This window comes from Kogia breviceps, chromosome X, assembly GCF_026419965.1.
Source record: "Kogia breviceps isolate mKogBre1 chromosome X, mKogBre1 haplotype 1, whole genome shotgun sequence".
Taxonomy (NCBI): Eukaryota; Metazoa; Chordata; class Mammalia; order Artiodactyla; family Physeteridae; genus Kogia; species Kogia breviceps.
Genome location: NC_081330.1, coordinates 109,745,391 through 109,765,566, shown reverse-complemented (window position 1 = coordinate 109,765,566; position 20,176 = coordinate 109,745,391). Strand labels below are relative to the sequence as shown.

General features: G+C 37.7%; 1 protein-coding gene across 1 annotated transcript in view; it reads left to right on the top strand.

The window, feature by feature from the left end:
• IL1RAPL1 (interleukin 1 receptor accessory protein like 1) overlaps positions 1-20,176 on the top strand; it is a 1,372,082-nt gene that overhangs the window by 722,696 nt on the left and 629,210 nt on the right. The window contains exon 3 of the mRNA XM_067024255.1: positions 4,874-5,153. Coding sequence (XP_066880356.1) covers positions 4,874-5,153 — 280 coding nt within the window. The remainder of the gene's footprint in view (positions 1-4,873; positions 5,154-20,176) is intronic.

The window sequence follows — 20,176 nt, the reverse complement described above, 5'->3', positions numbered from 1 at the left end:
ACAGATGCCTTAATTATTTTATCATTATTCCAATGTACCTACCAAGGAGATACTTCAAGAGTAGTATAATTTGCCTTTTTATAAGTAAAGTCTTACATTTTCATATTAGGATGCATTATATATGAGCTCTGTGATTAGACTTTTATTGTAAAGAATGAAACTTTCAAGCTTGTTACCATGACATATTTTGCACTCTTATATATGTAGTAATAGTGACCTAATTAACAATGCTTTCCCTAATCTCATTTTAATTAATTAATTTATTTATTTATTTTAATTTGGCCACACCATGCTGCATGTGAGATCTTAGTTTCCCGACCAGGAATTGAACCGGAGGCCCCTGCATTGGAAGCAGGAGTCTTAACCACTGGACCGCCAGGGAAGTCCCTCATTTGAATATATTTACATTATCCAATCTATGTAGCCTTTGTCCATGAAATAGTACATCAATATGAACTACTTGTAAAGGAATTAGTTCTGAATCTTAATTCCATCACCATCTTCATATAATCTCCTACAATATTATGGGTGGTAACAAAAATAAATGAATATGGTGCTTCCTACTCCCATCCCCCAGTGCAACTTCATGGCTTTATAAAGTCCCATTGACTCTGAAGGAGTATGTGCTGTATAGGAGACATCGAACTAGAGTATTTCCATGGAATCTTCTCATCAGGGAAAGAGAACACCAGTAGCTAACTTTCTGAGAGAGGCTTACAGAAGGGTATTTTATTCTGAAAGACAGAAAAACCAATTAAATACTATTGTCCTGCAGAATTACCCAGTGATAATTTAAAAATAATAACGGTTACCTGGTAACTTACATAATGGAATTAACAGTGTCTAGAAATATGGAACTTTGTTGGCTTGGAATGACTGTTTCCAAGCCAACAGAGCTTATATACTGAAGTAAGGAAAAACTGAACATATCATTGGCAATTCTTGTCATCAAGAGTTAGGTTTTACGTTATCACATTTTCTTTTAAGATTTGAGATGTCCCGCTGGACAAGATTAAGAAAAACATGCTTTGCAGTTATATAAGTAAAATGTCTTTATTCAAAGGAGATGCATACTGAAGTATTTTAGGAGTGAAATGTCATTATGTCTCTATTTTAATTTATTTTCAGATCATTTAGCAACAAATTGTGATACATGCAGAGTGAGAATGTGTGCAAGTGTGATGAAATGTTAACAAAGGAAAAAATATAGCACTCCTCACTTATTTAATAAAATGCTTTAATTATTAAAAAAATATATGTTCATTTATTTTAATGTGTTTATCAAAATAATTTGAAGATATCTTGAATTGTTCTTTATATTATTTGCCATCTTTCCCCAAAAAAGTATTAACATGTTAATAAATTTACAGTTTACTTTTGAACATCATACATTTAGTCTAATGTTAGTAAAACTTCCTAAGCCATAGATCCTACATTTTATTTCCATATTAAAATTAACATAAAGTGTCTCTGATATCCAAGGTGCTGGTATTTCTTAATTTCACCTCTGCATGTGAATCAGAGCTGTTTGAAAGTTTTTTCCCAAAAGATACTAAATTACTCTGATTTTCAGTAATATTTATGGTTTTCTTTCAACACTATTCTCAGTAAGCATATTTTGAAAGCGTGTATTAATATCTCTATCTATCCCCCAAAACACAACTCTCCTTCTGTTCTCTTGATCTCATTTGTTACTAACTTTTTAGAAATTTCTAGGCTAAGTATTTTTGCTTTTAGCTTCAAGCATTTTGCTTTCCCTTACAAATCTTTTGAGAGTTTGAATAATTTCATCTCACTGTTTATACTGCTACCTTGAAGGTGTACCAGGCTTTTGCACTGGCAGTGATATCCTCTGTGACAGATGGCCTCAGTTACAATAACATAATTCTAGAATTGCATTATAATTCATATCATGGTAAAACAAGATAATTTCATGCTTATTGCCAGAACTATAACTTTTTAAGATAAAATCCCACCTAGGATTCATTTCATGCAATGGGACAAATGTACAAAATTGTGTTGATAATACTGCATGTAATTATGTAACCTTGACGTCTCTGTTTGTGTACAGTTCTGTCATCCTGTTTAATGTGGTGAGCCAGCTCTGTGGCAGTCATTGGCAGGAGTGACGGTAATGACTTGGATGTTGTTGATGTCCACCAAGCTTCCAGCACAGTTACTCTAGACAGTACCTTGATATGGCTCTTCATTAGGAATCTTGGACCAAAATTTGGTAGTAAAAGTAAACTAAATTAAAGAATGGTGTGAAATTTAAATTACCTTTATTAGGAAACAGAATACTATGGTGGTAGAGAGAATGAATTCTAGGGTCATATGTAGCTGGATGAGAATACCAGAACTTCCACATATGAGCTGGTGTTGAGTTTCTTCAGTTGTAAATCTTGGCATTATTTCGTTTAGTTACTGAAGAATTCATTCATTCAGTCACTCAGTCAATGTGTGTTGAGCTGGTTAGCGGGCACAGTTCTAGGCACTGAGGTTAAAGAAGTGAATTAGAAGGACCAAGTTCCTGACCACAAGGGGCTTATGTTCTGTTGGGGAGACAGAAAGCAAGCAAAAATTGGGTACGTGATGTAACATCAGATAGCAGTGAGTTCTGTGAAAAAATATTAAAGAACAATCTGGGTCAAGTGACTATGATAGGAAGGTAGTATTGCAGGCAGGGCAGTTAGAAAAGGACTCTTGGAGGAGGTGACATATGGAGGAAGGGAGGGAGGAAGCCATGCAGTTGATTGGTGACAAAAGTTCCCTGTAGAGGGAACAATGAGTCCAAAGCCTGAATGGATGTTTTTGTGAAAGGGGAATGAAAATTTGTAAACTCAGCACATAATTAAGTGCTTATCAGATGTTAGATAATATTTTAAGATAAGAAATTTGGATAATTCCATAATTATGTGTGTTCTTTGCTCTAATATACATCTCCCCTTTCACTTTGATCATTTTCCTTCCTTTGAATTCTACATGAATCTTCCTGTTCTCAGATCCTTCAGGTTGCCCTCTTTTTAATCTCTAGTGAGTTAAACCCTGCGTGCAGTACTCAAATGCTACTGCTGTTAGAGGTCCTCTTTTCCTGGTTTTTGCCCTTTTGCTCAGCATTTGTATACTGTGAGCTATGGCAGAATGATTATGTTGCTAGGGGTTGAGCAACTGCCCTCTCTAGGCAGGAGATCCACAACTTCTCCATGATAATAATAATGGTGATGTACCTGCCCTGTGGTGGCCTGTTTTTCTGTGTGTGTGTATGTATGTGTGTCTGTGTGTGTGTGTCTATAGGGGGGAGAGGTGATAAAAAAATGGTGCCTAGATGCCATTTGGAAGATGGTACTTCCAGGAAACTCAGAAAATAAAATTAGTTCCCATCCCATCAGCTCCATTTCCCACCATGGTTTTTACTTCCCCTGATGCTCCCAGAAATCAGAGCAAAGTAACCATCTACCTGCATCTCTGGCTGTGAATCACTACTAGAGCATGACCCACTTTTCTTGTATTTCTTTCTGTCTTGTTTGGCTGTACAGCACTTATTCCTTATTTTATCAGTGTGGATCCAATCAGAAAAACAAATACACTAATTTGAACAAGGAAAGCTTATATAAAGGTTTTTTTCAATGTAATAGGTTATTGGAGTAATGAAGGATTGGCTAGTAAGAAGGAATGATGTATTAGTCTGATCAGGCTGCCATACCAAAATACCAGAGACTGGGTGGCTTATACAACAGAAATTTACAGTTCTGGAGGCTGAGAAATTCAAGATCAAGGTGCTGGCTGATTTGGTTTCTGGTGAGGGCCCTCTTTCCTGCTTATAGACGGCCACCTTCTAGCTGTGTGCTCACGTGGCATCTTCTTTATAAGTACTCAGAAGGAGAAAGAGAAAGGTTGCAAGCTCTGGTGTCTCTTCTTAGAAGAGCAGTACTCTCTTCATAAGTGTTCTGCCCTCATGACCTCATATAAACCTAATTTTCTCCCAAAGGCCCCTCCTCCAAATACCATTACATTCAGGATTAAGCCTTCAGCATATGAATTTTAGGAGGACACAAACATTCAGTCTGTAACAAAAGATAACTGTAAAGAATAGAGGAATGGCTGCCATTACCCCTAACTGAGAGCACCCAAAGAAAAGCTCCCATCCTCCCATTCCCAGAGTGAGAGCCAAACCTTACTGGGAAAATTCATGGCTTACTGTATGGCAGAAGTCACTGAGGTGGCACACCGGTAGAACTGGTTGGAAGTCTGCCCTCTGCAATTGGACAGGGACTTGCTGTCTAAGGTATCTGGGAAAGCTGTTCATGAGAAGGTGTCTCACCTGAGGATCTGCTAAAAAATTACCAAGCTGCTACCGTGTACTGCAGGACCTCGGTCCTGGAGAAGCACCCACTGCAGGAACCACGTTCTGGAAAAGCTTGCACACCGCAAGAGCCTTCCAAGCAAGCATGCTGGAACCAGGGAGCAAACCTTTTCCTTTGAAATCTTTCTCCAGAACACTTTACTAACAAAGTGTCAGTGCCAGCTAGCAAAGGAAAACTATTTCACAGGTCCAGATCCATTTTCAGAGAACAGGCAAACGTGTGGATTTAGAATGAGAAGGCCATAAGCCAATAACCATCACACTGATTTAAACTAAGAATAAATATCAGCAGAAGCAAACTAAGTGATGAATATATTGTTTGTTAGTAGGATAAATTACTTTTCAGTGCCCTTCTGAGTTTTATCCATTGCTGCATAGTCTGTGCCTAGAGAAGAATCTTGTCCAATATAGATGCTCAATAAATATTGTTGAATGAATGAACGAACGAATTGCTTCCATTTTTCTCTAATGTTTTTTCTTTCTCTCTTTCTCTGTCTTTTTAAACTACAGCTGATGGATGCACAGATTGGTCTGTCGATATCAAGAAATACCAAGTTTTGGTGGGAGAGCCTGTTCGAATCAAATGTGCACTCTTTTATGGTTATATCAGAGCCAATTACTCCCTAGCCCAAAGTGCTGGACTCAGTTTGATGTGGTACAAAAGCTCTGGCCCCGGAGACTTTGAAGAGCCAATAGCCTTTGATGGAAGTAGAATGAGCAAGGAAGAGGACTCCATTTGGTTCCGGCCAACATTACTGCAGGACAGTGGTCTTTACGCCTGTGTCATCAGGTATCCTCTTAATTTTGTTACTGTTGAATCAATTATATCACATGTTGCTTTCTTATACCTAAATTTTGCTGCTGTCCCTTTCACCTCAAGGTATGGTCTCAATATTTGTGTGTGTTGCTGCTTTTGAAAAATTTAGAATCTAAATCATAAAAAGATGGCTTTGGAATTTATATTGAGACATTATCTCTGCCTTATGGAGAAAAGAGATACCATCTGGGTATCTACTTATGTTGCCAGAAATTACTAAAGACTATGAAATAAAATTTATAGTGAAGGTGAAATGTTGCAAATAAAATGTAAGCAAAGACTTGCAGTAAGGATGCATAGTTTATTGCTAAATGGGTTGTAACATTTTGTTATTGCCCTTCACAGACAGATATAGCACAGATACCTCTGGTTCAAACACATCTGCAAAGATGATTTAGGTAACGTGTATGTGCACGGGAAGAGGAAAGCAGCCTTGCCATGTTAGGGAATGCGAAGGCTATGTTCCAGATCATTTTATTGACTAAAAATGCTGAGTCAATACAAAAATATTTTGGGTCCCTCAGGGCCAATGCAAAAGTTAATAACAAAGCCTGTGCCCTTAATCCACAAAGAAACCCATCACACATCTACATACCTTCATCTGCTTTTGGAAGAGATATATGTACGTTGCTTAATGATAATGCATTGAGACAATATCCATGTATCACATTAGCAGTTAAAACTCTCAGTTTAAGCATTTAGCCCTTCATGGACTGTGAATGACTGTGGATGTCATTAGACTATAAGAACATTGGCAAAGCAGGGTATAGGCATATAGAAGGTGTGTTTAAATCTATTTCTTTGTGTCCCTATTTTGACTTATACATAAAGCCAAATCTAAAGCAGTTGATTCTCAATTTGGACAAAGTCTCAGAATCACCTAGTGTCTTTTTCAAATCAAAATTCGACTTCCACTCTGAGATTCTCATTAGCAGCTATTACTCCTCTATCATAAGGTTGGTGTCTCCTGCTCATCCTCAACCTATAAGAATAACCTTTATGGAGGGTTATGGCTACAAGTGTGTTAGGATGTTAAAATAGGTCAAAGACAGATGAAAGTTAAACATAACTGTATCTTTTTTATGCTGACAACATATAAATTAGAGTTCATTTTGGAAAATATAAATGAATGCAAATAAAGTTCTGCTTGGGGAAAATGTGGAATGAATTATAAAAGAACAAATGCACTATTCCTTTGGCTAACTCTTGTTCTTTCCCTTAAAAAAGGGAATCCAACCCTTTTATGTTTAAACATAACTCTTAATAGAGGTGACGTTTTTGTAGGTGCATCGATAAATAATTGCCATATTAATAGAGAGTACTGTTTGGACTGGCTATTCTTACTTGACAAATAGTTATTGCATTTAATTTCATATCTGCTGCATTTCTTTAAAAACCATTATTTCTGATTGTTGATGCATGTGTAGGAGGTGATTCTTCAAGATAGGCAAATGTATGTCCTCATTTATCTGAGATTAGAATTGAGCTGAATGTCCATAGTCTAACACTTAATTTCGTTATTTATTGTTGATGGGAAAATAAGGTTGTGTTTATGTTAGTAATCTGAATTTCTGAAGTTGCAGTTGCACTGAAGTTGCAATTCTTTGATGTGTTTAAATATACACAGTGATCCAATGGTCTGAGAAATTGCATTAAAATGTCTCTGAATTTATAGTTGCAGTAATGAATGAAGGTCACAAAATTTCAAGAACAGTGACATTTGCCATATGTTCGTGTGTCTATGTTTTAATGGAAGGTGAAACTAAAAGACAAACACCTTAAAGTTTTATATGTGTCAAGTGGTATTCTAGAGAAAGCAATAGACTGCAGGAAAAGATGCTTTTGTCCCTGGAATTCGAGTGTTCCAGTTGATTTGAAGCTAGTGTTGATCCAGCTTCCTGTTCCAATTTGGAAAGCGGTACTCAAAATCATGATAAACAGCAGTTAAATAGGATGCCTTGGTGCTGATGACGTGAAGGGAGCCCAGGGCTGTTAGTTGAGTCGCTGATATTTTGGCATGTTGTTAGCTATCAGACCACAAAACTATCACTATTCGTTTTTAAATAATCCACTTACGAAGAGTTTTAGAAGTTTGAAAATGTTAGCTGCTATTCAAAGGTTCTAGTCTTTCTGAAAAGTGTTCTGGGTTATTAACTTATCAATGAAAAGTTTTAACAAGCGTTTTCATGTACAGTGTTTACACCTAAATATGTACAAGTCAATGGTGTAAATAACGGAAACACCTAAGATTCGTCTCAGTATAATGAACAAGAGTTTTCCTACTCGCATCTATACGTAGCTATTTTGGATAGAATAATACCACATAATTCCTTGTTCCATGGTACCTGGCTTTTTACTCAATTTTCTCCTTCTTGAATGTTTATTTTATTTTTACATGAAAAAGTGAATGAAGGAGCGCTGTGTAACTATTTTCTTTTCCTTTATTACCAGTTAAAAGAATAAGTTTACTTTTAAAAATATGAAACTTTTCTTTCCTCTTGATTCCCGATTTTTTAATCCTCCTCTTCTGAGTTATGCACTATTAGCAGTTTCATATGCATAGCTAGCTGGTGCTTGTGTAAGTAATTTAATGTCTCCTAAATTGTAAGGTACTAAGTTGTTTGGCGCACTATTTTTTTTTTTTTTTCTGCGGTACGCGGGCCTCTCACTGTTGTGGCCTCTCCCTGTTGTGGCCTCTCCCATTGCGGAGCACAGGCTCCGGACGCACAGGCTCAGCGGCCATGGCTCACGGGCCCAGCCGCTCCGCGGCACGTGGGATCCTCCCGGACCGGGGCACGAACCCGCGTCCCCTGCATCGGCAGGCGGACTCTCAAACACTGCACCAACAGGGAAGCCCTGGCACACTATTTTTTGACCAAAAGTTTATTTTGTAGGTTCATATTCATGTGCAAGAAATAATATAGAGAGATCCCATGAATCCTTTAGACAGTTTCACTCACTGGTAACATTTTATAAAACTATAGTACAAAATCATAATCAGCATATTGACAATGATACATTCAAGACACAGAACAATGCCATCACCTCAAGGATCCCTTCTGTTGTCCATATCCACCTCCCCACCCCAATCCCAGACCCCCAGCAACCACTAATCTGTTCTCCTATCTATTTTTTGCAATTCAAGAATGTTGGAGGGACTTCCCTGGTGGTCCAGCAGTTAAGACTGTGCTTCCACTGCAGGGGGTATGGGTTTGATCCCTGGTTAGGGAAGTTTCACATGCTGTGCGGTGCAGCCAAAAAAAGACCAAAAAAATGTTGGAATTGGGTTTTCCATTCTTGTTTATTGTTAAGTAGTGTTACATGGTATGGACGTTGCCACAGTGTTCATTCACTCATTGAAGGACATCTGGATTGTTTCCATTTTGTGCTGTTGAAAGTAAATATTCTATGAACATTCATGTACATTTTTAGTGAACATAAGTTTTCATTTCTCTGGGATAAATGCCCTAGAGTGAATTTAACTTGTTTGACAGTTGCTTGTTTAATCATATAAGAAACTGCCCACCTATTTTCCAAAGCATCTGTACCATTTTACATTCCCACCAGCAATACGTGAGTGACCCAGTTTCTCCACATGCTTGCAGTATTTAGTATTGTCACTATTTTCCATTGTACCCATCAGTGTATCATGATATCTCATGGTTCGCTAATGGCTAATGATGGATTTTCATGTGCTGATTGGCCATCTTTATACTCGTCAGTGAAATGTCTGTTTATGTCTTCTGCCCATTTTGTAACTGGATTATTTGTGTTCTTACTGTTGAGTTTTGAGGATTCTTTGTATGTTCTAGGCACTAATCCTTTCTTGGATATGTGGTTTGCAAATATTTTCTGCCAATATGTAGGTGTCTTTTCATCCTCTTAACAGGCTTTTTTGAAGAGCAAAAGTTTTTAATTTTGATGAGGTTCAATGCATTATTTTTTTTCAATTTACGGATTGTGTTTTTGGTACACAAATAGAAGAACTCTGCCTTGTCCTAGATCCTGAAAATTTTCTCTTGTTTTTAAAATTATTGTTTTTTTGCCAGAAGTTTTATTGGTGTACATTTTATATTTGTCTCTGATCCACTTTGAATTAATATTCATATAAGGTATAAGGTTTATTTTGGTCAAGATTTAGCTTTTCCGATAGATGTTTAGTTGCTCCAGCACCACTTGTTGAAAAAGTTTAGCTTCCTCCATAAAATTGCTTTTGCATGTTTATTCAAAATCTGTTGGGCATGTTTGCTTGGGTTTATTTCTGGATTCAGTATTCTATACCTTTGATCTATGTGTCTGTCCCTTGGCCAGTAGCACTCTGTCATGGTTAGTGTAGCTATAGCTGTATAGTAGGACTAAATATCAAGTAGAGTGAGTCCTCCCACTTTATCCTTCTTTTTCAAGATTCTTTTAGCTGTTGTAGGGCCTGTTCCTCTCCATATAAACTTTAGCATAAGCTTATCTATGTCTACAAAAAACTGTACTGGAATATTGGTAAGCATTGCATTAAACCTATATAGCTCAATTTGAGGAAAATTATTGTCTTTACTATGTTGAAACTCCTAATCTATGAATGCAGTAGGCCTCTCCATTTACTTAGGATTTCTTTTTTTGATTTCTTCATCAGCATTTTGTATTTTTCAGCATATAATCCTGTACACATTTTGTGGAATTTATACAGAATTATTTCATTTTCTTTGGTGTGTTTATAAATCGTAGTGCCTTTTGAATTTCATTTTCAACATGTACATTGTTATCATTGTTAGCAGTATGCTTGAGTTTTGTGTTAAGTTCCTTCTAAAAGCATACTTTTTCAAATTACATATATAGAATGTATTTTATCTAGTATCTAGTTCCTTTGTTCAAGTCTTGATTTTCTCTTTAGAGACTAAAAAGTTCTTCTTTCTCATTGAAAGTACATATTAAGCATCTATCAAAAGGTACTCAGTTAAATCCATTTACTCAGTCATCCATTTCAGAAATAACTACTGATCGCTAGGTAATATGCTAATGCTAGAATTACAAAGACTTTTAAGAAACATTTTTTTAACCTTAAAATCGTTTGCATCAGAGAAAATAAGTGTGCAATAAATTGTTATAGATACTGTGGCCACAGTTTAAAACAGAATGGGGTTCTGCCAAGATAGAGTAGCTGCCTTCCTCCCAGTCCTCCCCTAACAACTGAAAAGGCTGGATAGAACACAGCCAACAAGCAAAGCAAGTGTTGTGAAAGGTGGAAAGCAGGATTGTCTAGGAACCTCAGGACTTGAGGAATGAGATGACCACACTGCTCCACTTGTCCTACCAGACGATGTTGGCAGGGCCTAGCAGGGAGCTAATCTTCCATCCCCTGCCTGGCGGAAGCAGGCAGCAATAATATGATCCCCATGCTATGGCGGAGTCAGCACACATGAGGGGGGTCTTGATCTTCCATCTTTCATCCAGAGGAGCTAGGCAGGAATTATATTCTTCTGCAAGAGAAGTGTCAGTGGATTCTAGTGGTGACCTGAGTCTCCACGCCCAGCTGGCAGCAGTGAGAATCTACGAGGCACTGTGAGGCAGGGCTAGTCACTGCGAGTCTTCACCCCACTTCTCTGGTATCAGTGAGGAGCAAAGCTTCTACCAGCAAAAAGGGAGGACGAGGTGGTGCGAGGTAGGGCTAGTTGGCATCCAATTTTCGACCTTCCCTCCTCTGGTGTCAGTGGAACCCAGTAGGAAGTGAGCTGGAGGCAACAAGGCAGGAAGATGTCAGCATGGCTGAGGAGGAAGCTGAACATACATATCCACTTGGCCCACATGGTACATTTCACCAGGAGGATTGCCTTTATTAAAAAAAAAAAAAAGAAGAAGAAATAGAGTCCACATCCCCATAATAACTAAAATGTTCAGGATAGAGTTAAAAAAAAAAAAAAAAAAGAAAGAAAGAAAAACTCACTGACCTGACCGTGAGTCAGGAAAATTACAACATTAATGAGAAAAGATACCAACAATGAGATGAATCTGACAAGGATTTTAAAACAATGATCATAAAAATACTTCAGCAAGTAACTACAAAATCTCTGAAAACTGATGAAAAACATGGAAAATCTCAGCAAAGAAAAATAGGTTATAAAAAGAAACAGATGGAAATTAAGCAACTGAAAAATACAATAACCAAAATAAAAACTGATTGGAAGGGTTTAAGAGTAGAGTGGAGATGATGAAAGACTGTTCGACTTCATTGCTACTCTATTAAAATTTTACGTGAAAGGGCCAAAGAGATTTGAATTGCCAGATCCTTTGGGTCTCTGTTGGTTTTAACACTGACCTTTATCATGTCTACAATTAGCTCTCTGGTATATAACTTAGTAAATTTCCTTGGAACACCTTTTCTTTGAATTTTCCTTAAATGCTAGTGTTTACCAGAATTTGGTTTTCAACTCTCTCCCTTTATTCTTCGACATCGGTTGCTCTCAACTTTGGCTGCATATTTGAATTAACTGGGGAGCTTTTAAAAACTATTGATGCCCGTGTACCACCTCAGATCTGTTAAATCCAGATATCAGATGATTCTGTTGTGCAGTCAGCTTGCGAACCACTGCTCCCCGATACTTCTTGTTTATTCCAGTAGCTTCACTTAATAAATACTTATTAATGACTCAGAAACTAAATCCAAACATTTTCACAAGCACCAGAAATATATTTTCATTTTCCTAATAGTCCCCTCTTCCTATTTGTCTAAAACACACATTGACTTCAACATGTACCAAAATCTATTTTGATAATTACTTCAACAAAGCTGTCTCCTCCTCAGATGTTTCCTTTCTTTTTCTGATAAATAGAATCACTATCATTCCAGTAACACTAGCTAGAAAATTATCATTTATCATTGTTTCCTTAACGTTCTTTACCTTGCCTTAATTGCTACTCAGACCTGTCCAATGTACCCTTAGAAATGTCTTTTGAATTCATTCTTTGTTGTTCATACTAATTTCTACTCTCCAAGTGACTGCAGTGTCCTCTCAAGTGGTTTCTCTGCCTCCAGATTTCCTATTTTAGTTACTGTTCCACACTGTTGTGGAATTGTATGTCCACACCAGAGATATTATTTCATTTCTCTACCTAAAAGTCTTTAATGGGCCCTATCACCCAGTATGAAGTCTGAAGACTTTGCTTGCTGTACACGTGCCTTTACAACCCAGCTTCAACCTTTCATTCTAGACTCATCTTGGGTGTTTGTCTCTGTAGACACTTTGTGCTGTGTTCTCACCCTCCTGTCTGCTGTTTGCAGATAACAGTATGAATTTTCCTTACTCTTTTACTCTTTGTTCCTTCATCTGAAATTCCATTTTTCACTGCCTATCTGAAGAATATAGAGCTATTTCTTGAAGAAGATCCAGTATATGTTTATCATCTTTCTACTTTGATCAAACTGCTCCAAAGACAATTGTTTCAGTTATCTATTATGTGGGGGGGGGGGACACCTCCAAACTAAGTGGCTTAAAACAACAACCATTTTATTTACACATGATTCTGCAGTGTGGGCTGGACCCAGCGTGGTTGTTCTTCTGCTGATTTTGCACATAGTCACTTGAGGCTGGAATCAACTAGGATACAGGATTGGCTGAGCCTCTTTCCATGAATTCTCAGGGTCTCCTTTTCTCCACGTGGTCTTTCCAACTGTCTCTCCCAGCAGGATGGCCAGACATTTTATATGGCAACTCAGAATGTATGAAGACTTATCAAGCATCTGTTTGCATCATGCTTACTAATAGCCCATTAGCTGAGTCTAGAGCTAATATGGGAGGAGACTTCACAAGAGCTTGAATTCCACAAGATGTACTTTTTTGATGGGATCACCAAAATAACAGTACAACAGAGTCTGCCCTTTGGCCCCCAGTAATTCCTGCCCTTACACATGCAAAGTACACTCACCACATTCCTAAGACCCCCAGAGTCTTATTGTGACATCAAGATAAGGCTACAATTCCAGGATCTCATTACCTATGTGTGAATGAGGTTCTTCATGCTTAGTTCCTTGAGTACAGCCGCTGAGGAGTGGCTCCTCTTGATCCAAAGGTCTGTGAGCTAGAAAGACTTGTTATCTAACCCTTACACACCCAACATTCGGTGGTCAGACAGGAATAAAATAACTAAGCTAAATAATCCTGTCCAAAATGTGTGAGAGATACAGAGCAGTCCCTGAACCATAGCAATTCTAAAACCCAGCTGGGCACACGTCAGCAGTTTTTTGATTAGGGCCCGCCAGTTCTGCTTACTGGGAGTGGTTCTCTGTGGCCTTTGGGTCCATCCTCTTCTTTTCCGTGGAAAGTTAAGGGCCCAGAGGCCTCTTTTTAATTGGAACTTTATCAACAAACTAGGATGATTTCTTAAAATGCTTGTGAGCCTTTTATGTATTAAATTGTAATCTATTCCATTAAGCAGAGGCCACACCCGTAAGTATATTTAAGACTGTTGTCTCTCTACTTTCAAGTCAGGGACTTTCGAGTCAGGGTTCTGGAAGACAGTGCACCAGATTCTTAGACACCCCTTTGCTTAGCTAGTCTTAGTGTATGCCTCATATACCTTCATAGCTAACTGTCTCAGGGTTTCCCTCCAAGTCCTTTTAAGCAACCTTCTCTGGATGATAGAGTATGCGTTGCATCCCAAACTTATTATCACTGATGTGATTTCCCCTCAGAGTCAGTGTGAGATAGTGTTGTTAGTGAGAATGTACCCACAAAGTAGTTACTGAATAAAATAGTGATTGGGGTTAATGTTCTTAGAATGCCTTGTGGAAGACATTGGCATAGCCAAAATTATACCATTTTCTGATTCCTATCATTTTCCATGAAAAAAAATAATTCCATTTCTTATGACAGCTCTTATCTGAAATTAACACCAGTTATGAACTGCTTATCCTCCATCATGACCTTTGGTATTCCAAAACACTGTTTTATTCTCTCCCTGTAATATACCCTCACTGTCACCAGGTGGAAGTAAACAGTAATAATATGTTAGGCCTAAAAGACCAACAAGTAACAGCTATAGGTGTAGTAGAAATAAGTTTTCATTCATTTTAATCTGTATGATAGACGATAATTTTAACATTTATTATTGTTTTATGTGATTGTTGCTTAAAAATCAAGTCATTCTTAGATCAGAGGATAAATAATGTCAGCATCATTTTAGAAAGTCTTAAACATTTATGCCCCAAGGAGTCTCCATTTGCTCAGGACAATCAAAGTCCATATAAATGTTTTATATCTTACCCAGAAATCTTAATGATCATATGCATATGTGTTTCAAGGACCTAATGTAGTTTCACGGTCTTGGTCTCCTAATTGTTAAACTACCTCTCTTAATTGAAACCACAGTATACCCTTGAGAATATCAGCTGTAATTTATAGGCTACAAAAAATGCAATTAAGCCTACATAAGGTAGTCCTTTAAAAAATCCATTGAAATACAATCGAAAGTCTTTAAGTCTGGATGCAGTGTCTTATACGGATGATAAATTGAAATTATAGAACTGCATATCAGTTACTCTTTCTGTAATCTTTTGGTGGGAACCTGTGTCTCTTGCCATAATAGGCCTCAAAGAGAATTTCCAGTTTCATAATTCTGATAATTCTTGGAGATCATGCTGAGGTGGTAAATCAACCTAGGACAGATATTAAAGTTTACCCTTCTTTCCGTGTCTGAGACTTGAAGGTGTTTTCTAAAGGATCGAACTATTTTTGAACAGGGCAGTAATTAGCCAGATTGTTGTCTTTCTGAGGGCTTTCTTTTCAGAAACAACAAACCCAGTGGTTGGAAGTAAAAGCCTAGAGCTGTGTGAATTGGCTATTCAATTTACTGATTGTTTAAATCATCCTGAAAATACATGTCTGCAACGTAACAGCCATTTTCCCCCTAAACACTAAGAAGATGAAATAAATTCTGCTCAAGTGATGATGGGATAGTTTCTTAGATCACTGGATTGAGAAAGGCTTTGTCTTATCTTTCCAAGTCTTATAAGAAAGAAAGCTTTGAAAATTCTTTGAAATCAATGGTGGCAGGTTCAGGGAGGACAGAGACTAATAAATTTTCTCCAAAAAGTATCAAACTAATATGGAATAGGTTGGCTGCTGAAATATACATTTGTAAAATAATTAGGCATATAAAGGTAAATGCTGAGTTCTTAAGTATCCTTTTATTTTAGGTAAAAATGAATTACTGTGAGCCCTTTTCAGTCATGGCTATAACATGGACATTTATCATATTTCACAAACATTACTGAATGTCTATGATATGATATAAATGGTAATTACCTCGAGCAAATTTTAAAATTGCAAACAATATATGTGCCAAGCATAGAGGTCATTGACAATCCAGCAAGACTATTGGTGGTCATACTTTTGTACTCTATTATTTTTTTTATTTTTTAAATATCTTTATTGGAGTATACTTGCTTTACAATGTTGTGTTAGTTTCTGCTGTACAACAGAGTGAATCGGTTATATGTATACATATATCCCTATATCCCCTCCCTTTTGGGCCTCCCTCCCACCCTCCCTATCCCACCCCTCTAGGTGGTCACAAAGCATCAAGCTGATCTCCCTGTGCTATGCGGCTGCTTCGCACTAGCCATCTGTGTTACGTTTGGTAGTGTATATATGTCCATGCCACTCTCTCACTTTGTCCTAGCTTCCCCTTTCCCTAACTGCTAATGTTGGTGCAGTAAGCAAAGATAAAGTGAATAGGCCTAATAAAGTAATAGCAGCTGATCAACAAAGTTTAGGATAAGTGAAAAAGTTGAATATGAAGCTCCGGTTATCCAAGGTTCTTTCTAAGTCTAATTTTGTATGTCGTTCCCAAGAAAACTATAAGAAGAATAATAACTGTAGGGAAGACAATAAAGAGACTGTTCTTAGAAGGGCTCACGAAGAGCCTGTGATTTGAGCAGGACTTTGAAAAATAAACACATGGCGAGGGAAAACGTGATGGAGAAAATTTTCCCTGTCTGAAGGGTTTCATGAAGACTAGTATAAGAAAACTTTAAAAATGATCTAGAACAAGGGTTGGCAAACTTTTCCTGTAAAGGGCCAGATGGTAAAAGTTTTAGAATTTGCAGACAATATAGTCTCTATTGCAAATACTCAACTCTGCTGTTGTAGCAGGACAGAGGCACAGACGACACATAAAGGAATGAGTGCGGTTGTGCTCCAGTAAAACTTTATTTGCAAAAATAGGTGATGGATGGATTTGGCCTGCAGGCTAAAGTTTGCTGACCTCTGATCTAGAAATTGCCTTTCAAACTGCAAATAGGTAAGCCAAAAGTAGAAACTGCTATTGTTAGTAACAAAGAAAAAAACCACAGTCTATTCATAATAGAGTGACGAGATCAGTTTTGATGGAAAATGGGGTTTTGTAGGTGACGGTGAGAAGGATGGCTGTAAAGAAGGGTAAAACAGATGCTAAGACTTAAATGGCAGCTAAGTATAAAACAAGGAATGGAAAGCCGAAAGCAGTTTTTCTGGAATTATCTTCCAGCAAGTATATGAATGTTTACAGAAATTGGAACGTGGAAAACAGACAAGGGGTTTTTACAGTAATTAGGGTGTGAGGTGGTGGGGGCTATGGTTAGAGTATTAATGGTAGGTATAGCAAGGAAAAAAGATTCAAGATCGCTTGGGGAAGTTAAAAATACATCAGAGATGGTGCTTCATTGGATGTTGCGAGCCTGATTGGCTGTTGCTATGGGAAACAAATAAAAGGGAAAAAATAGCAAGAGGCACATCTTATACTTTTCCAGTACAGACCTGAACTTTTTCACCAGAAAATCTGAGGGTCTTGAGAAATAAAGTTGCCTTGACTTTAAGCCATCACTCTGGGAAAGCCTTAAATAGAGTTCCCACCATTGCTCCCTGACATAGCACTTGAATAAATAAAGGAAGAGGTCTGGGGTCCTTTCTAGGTTCTATGTTAGTCTACTTGTTAGGCTTTTTTCTTTTTTCAAAATTAACTAAAGTCCATACTTTGCTCAAATTTCTTTTCCTTTAAGGAGCTAATGCTCCTTAATGGCAGAGATTTAACATCTTGTTCATCTTTGCATCTCCGATTATGCATATATGACCACGAGATCTGAGCAAAGAAAAATGTTTTGATCAGTTGTCAGGTTTGGGGACAGGTTATTTGTATATAACAAAAAATCTTAGAAGTAACAGTAGCTTAAACAAGAGAAGCTTTCTGCTCAAAGAAAATTCCAGATGTAGGTAGTTCAGAGCTTATATCCTCTCTCCCTAATTGTGAATTGTCTAGGCCTCAGATTTCTTTTCTGTCTCCACTCTGTTCTCCCTGGGGTATGGTCCTCATCCTTATTTTCCAAGATGAAGTTCTGTCCACCATATCCATGTTAGTATAAACAGCAATATGTAATGAAAGGAACAAAGAACATGGTCCTTTCCACTTTTAAGAACAAGACCCAGAGAATATTTATGTCACTTCTCCTTACATCTCATTGGCTAGAACTTGTTCACATAATTACATGAAAATGTAGTGGTGACTGGGATATGTGGCTTTTATTATTTGTACCCTTGTGCCTGATAACAACATAGAGGTCTATTACTGAGGATCTTAAATTCATTTCTCTAGAAGAAAAGCCCAAGACAGGGATTCTTGTGCAAGTGATCTACTGAGGAGTGCACTCAAGAGAAAAAGCCAGGAAAAGGTGAGTTTTCAAAAGTCTAGACTCATCCTGATCCCACAGAATTTATCCTCCCTTGAAGCAAGGGGGCAGGGCCTGGACTTCACCGTCATCTCTATCCAGGTGGCTCTTGTCATGCTGAGATGAGTCTCTGGAAAAGGGTACAGGTGTGAGCTTTGTCCAATCAACACCCACAGCAGCTGAGGTATGGGTACAACAGCTGGTGAAGAAATTCTGAGTGGGATACCAAAGGTATCTGCTACACTGAGGAAGAAGAGGAAGCAGATATTGAGGGGAAATTAGTAGCCCTTTTTGGCACAGCCAAGAAGCATCCCTCCACATATACTGAAATGACTCAATAGATCATCTTTGCTACGCATGCGGCAAACACTCTGTCAGTACTTGTTGAATGAATAATGCATATTCTTGAACAAACTTCTATTTTTTTATTTCCACGGCCTTCCTTCTTTAAAATCCCCAAAAGGATTAAGAAATATTCTCAGTACTATCATACCTGTCCCCAACATGTACATATGCATATGCATCCTGCCCTCAATAGCCTCTCCCTGTGCCCTGATTCACCCACAACCAATTACAGAATTACCTCATCAACATTCCTGAAAAACAATTGGCTGGACAAAGCCCTGCTCTTTCAAGTATTTCTAGTTCTGGTTCCCAGAAAATTTCTCATTGTCCAGGAAATAAGTAGACAACCAGCTTACTCTGATTAGGTTGCATACAAACTCCATATATTCATCTTCTCTAAAGCTTAGGTGAAGAATCAGTAAGACTTTTCTCATCAGTCTCTGTGGCCTAGATTTACGCAGGTTTTACAGTGGCATTTCTGGCTTTCAGGAGGGTTTCCATTTAGTAACAGCTTCATGATATCGAATCTGAGGTTATAAAACAAAAACTTAATATGTGTATGTATAACTGATTCACTTTGTTGTAAAGCAGAAACTAACACACCATTGTAAAGCAATTATACTCCAATAAAGATGTTAAAACAAAAACAAAAACTTAAAAGAGGTCATTGAACAAGCGCTTAACTCATTTCATTATATCTCTCAGTTACAGATCCCCATTTTCTCCCATGAATGTCATAAAAGAGAGTCCTATAGAAGAGCCAGGGTTATGGAGTGAATGAGTAACATCTGAAGTATGTTCCAGTGGTTTCAGGAAAATGTCTTACATTTCCCGAAAAGCAAAAAAGAGAAAAAGAAATGAAAACACTGCTTTAGAGCAATATCACATCATTAGTTATACTTCATATTACAGAAAAGTAGCTTAAGTTAGATAGTTTATTCTCCCATGTAAAGTAAAAATAGGCATTCCTGAACTTGTATGATAGTTTCAGGGTTTGTCAAAGCCCAGACTGCAGTGCTTAGCTTGTGACTTCCATTCACAAGGTTACTCCATGGTCCTAGTGCAGCAGAAGAACTGAATTTTATTTATTTATTTATTATTTATTTATTTTGTGTGTGTGCGGTATGCGGGCTTCTCACTGCTGTGGCCTCTCCCGTTGCGGAGCACAGGCCCCGGACGTGCAGGCTCAGCGGCCATGGCTCACGGGCCCAGCCGCTCCGCGGCATGTGGGATCTTCCCGGACCGGGGCACGAACCCGCGTCCCCTGCATCGGCAGGCGGACTCTCAACCACTGCGCCACCAGGGAAGCCCAGAAGAACTGAATTTTAAATGTTATTTAATTTGAAATAGCCACGTGTGGCTGTTAGCCTTTGTTTTGAAATGGTAACATCAAACGATTATTGGCTCTTTCCTATAATATGTTTATATTATACATTTACATTTTGCCTAGAGTCCCGTAATGTAGATGTGGAAAGGATATTAGAACACAAAGCTAATATTTAGAAATATTGATAATCAAGCTGGATCCTCTGACTTCATAATCACTGACGATTATAAAAATTCATTAAAAAAAATTATAATTAGGTGATGGATGTATTAATTATCTTGATGTTGGTAATCATTCCACAGTACATATGTATATCATATCACCACATTGTACACTTTAAATGTGTACAATTATATTTGTCAATTACTCCTCAATAAAGTTTTTTTTTAAGGTTTGATAAGTTACTTATTTTCCTGATATTCCAGGGAGACTTTCCGTTAGTTGCTAAAAGTAAGTAAGTTTATATACACAGTTATCATTTCAATTAACTTTGATGGGGTTGTATTTGAAGGATGATTACAGTAATCTGGCAACAAATTTTCCCTTGATCTATCCTAATATTGAGGGTTAGGCTGTCTTTCTGGTCTTGACACTGTAAAGCAATCCATTAAATGGCAAACCAACCATTATTTTACA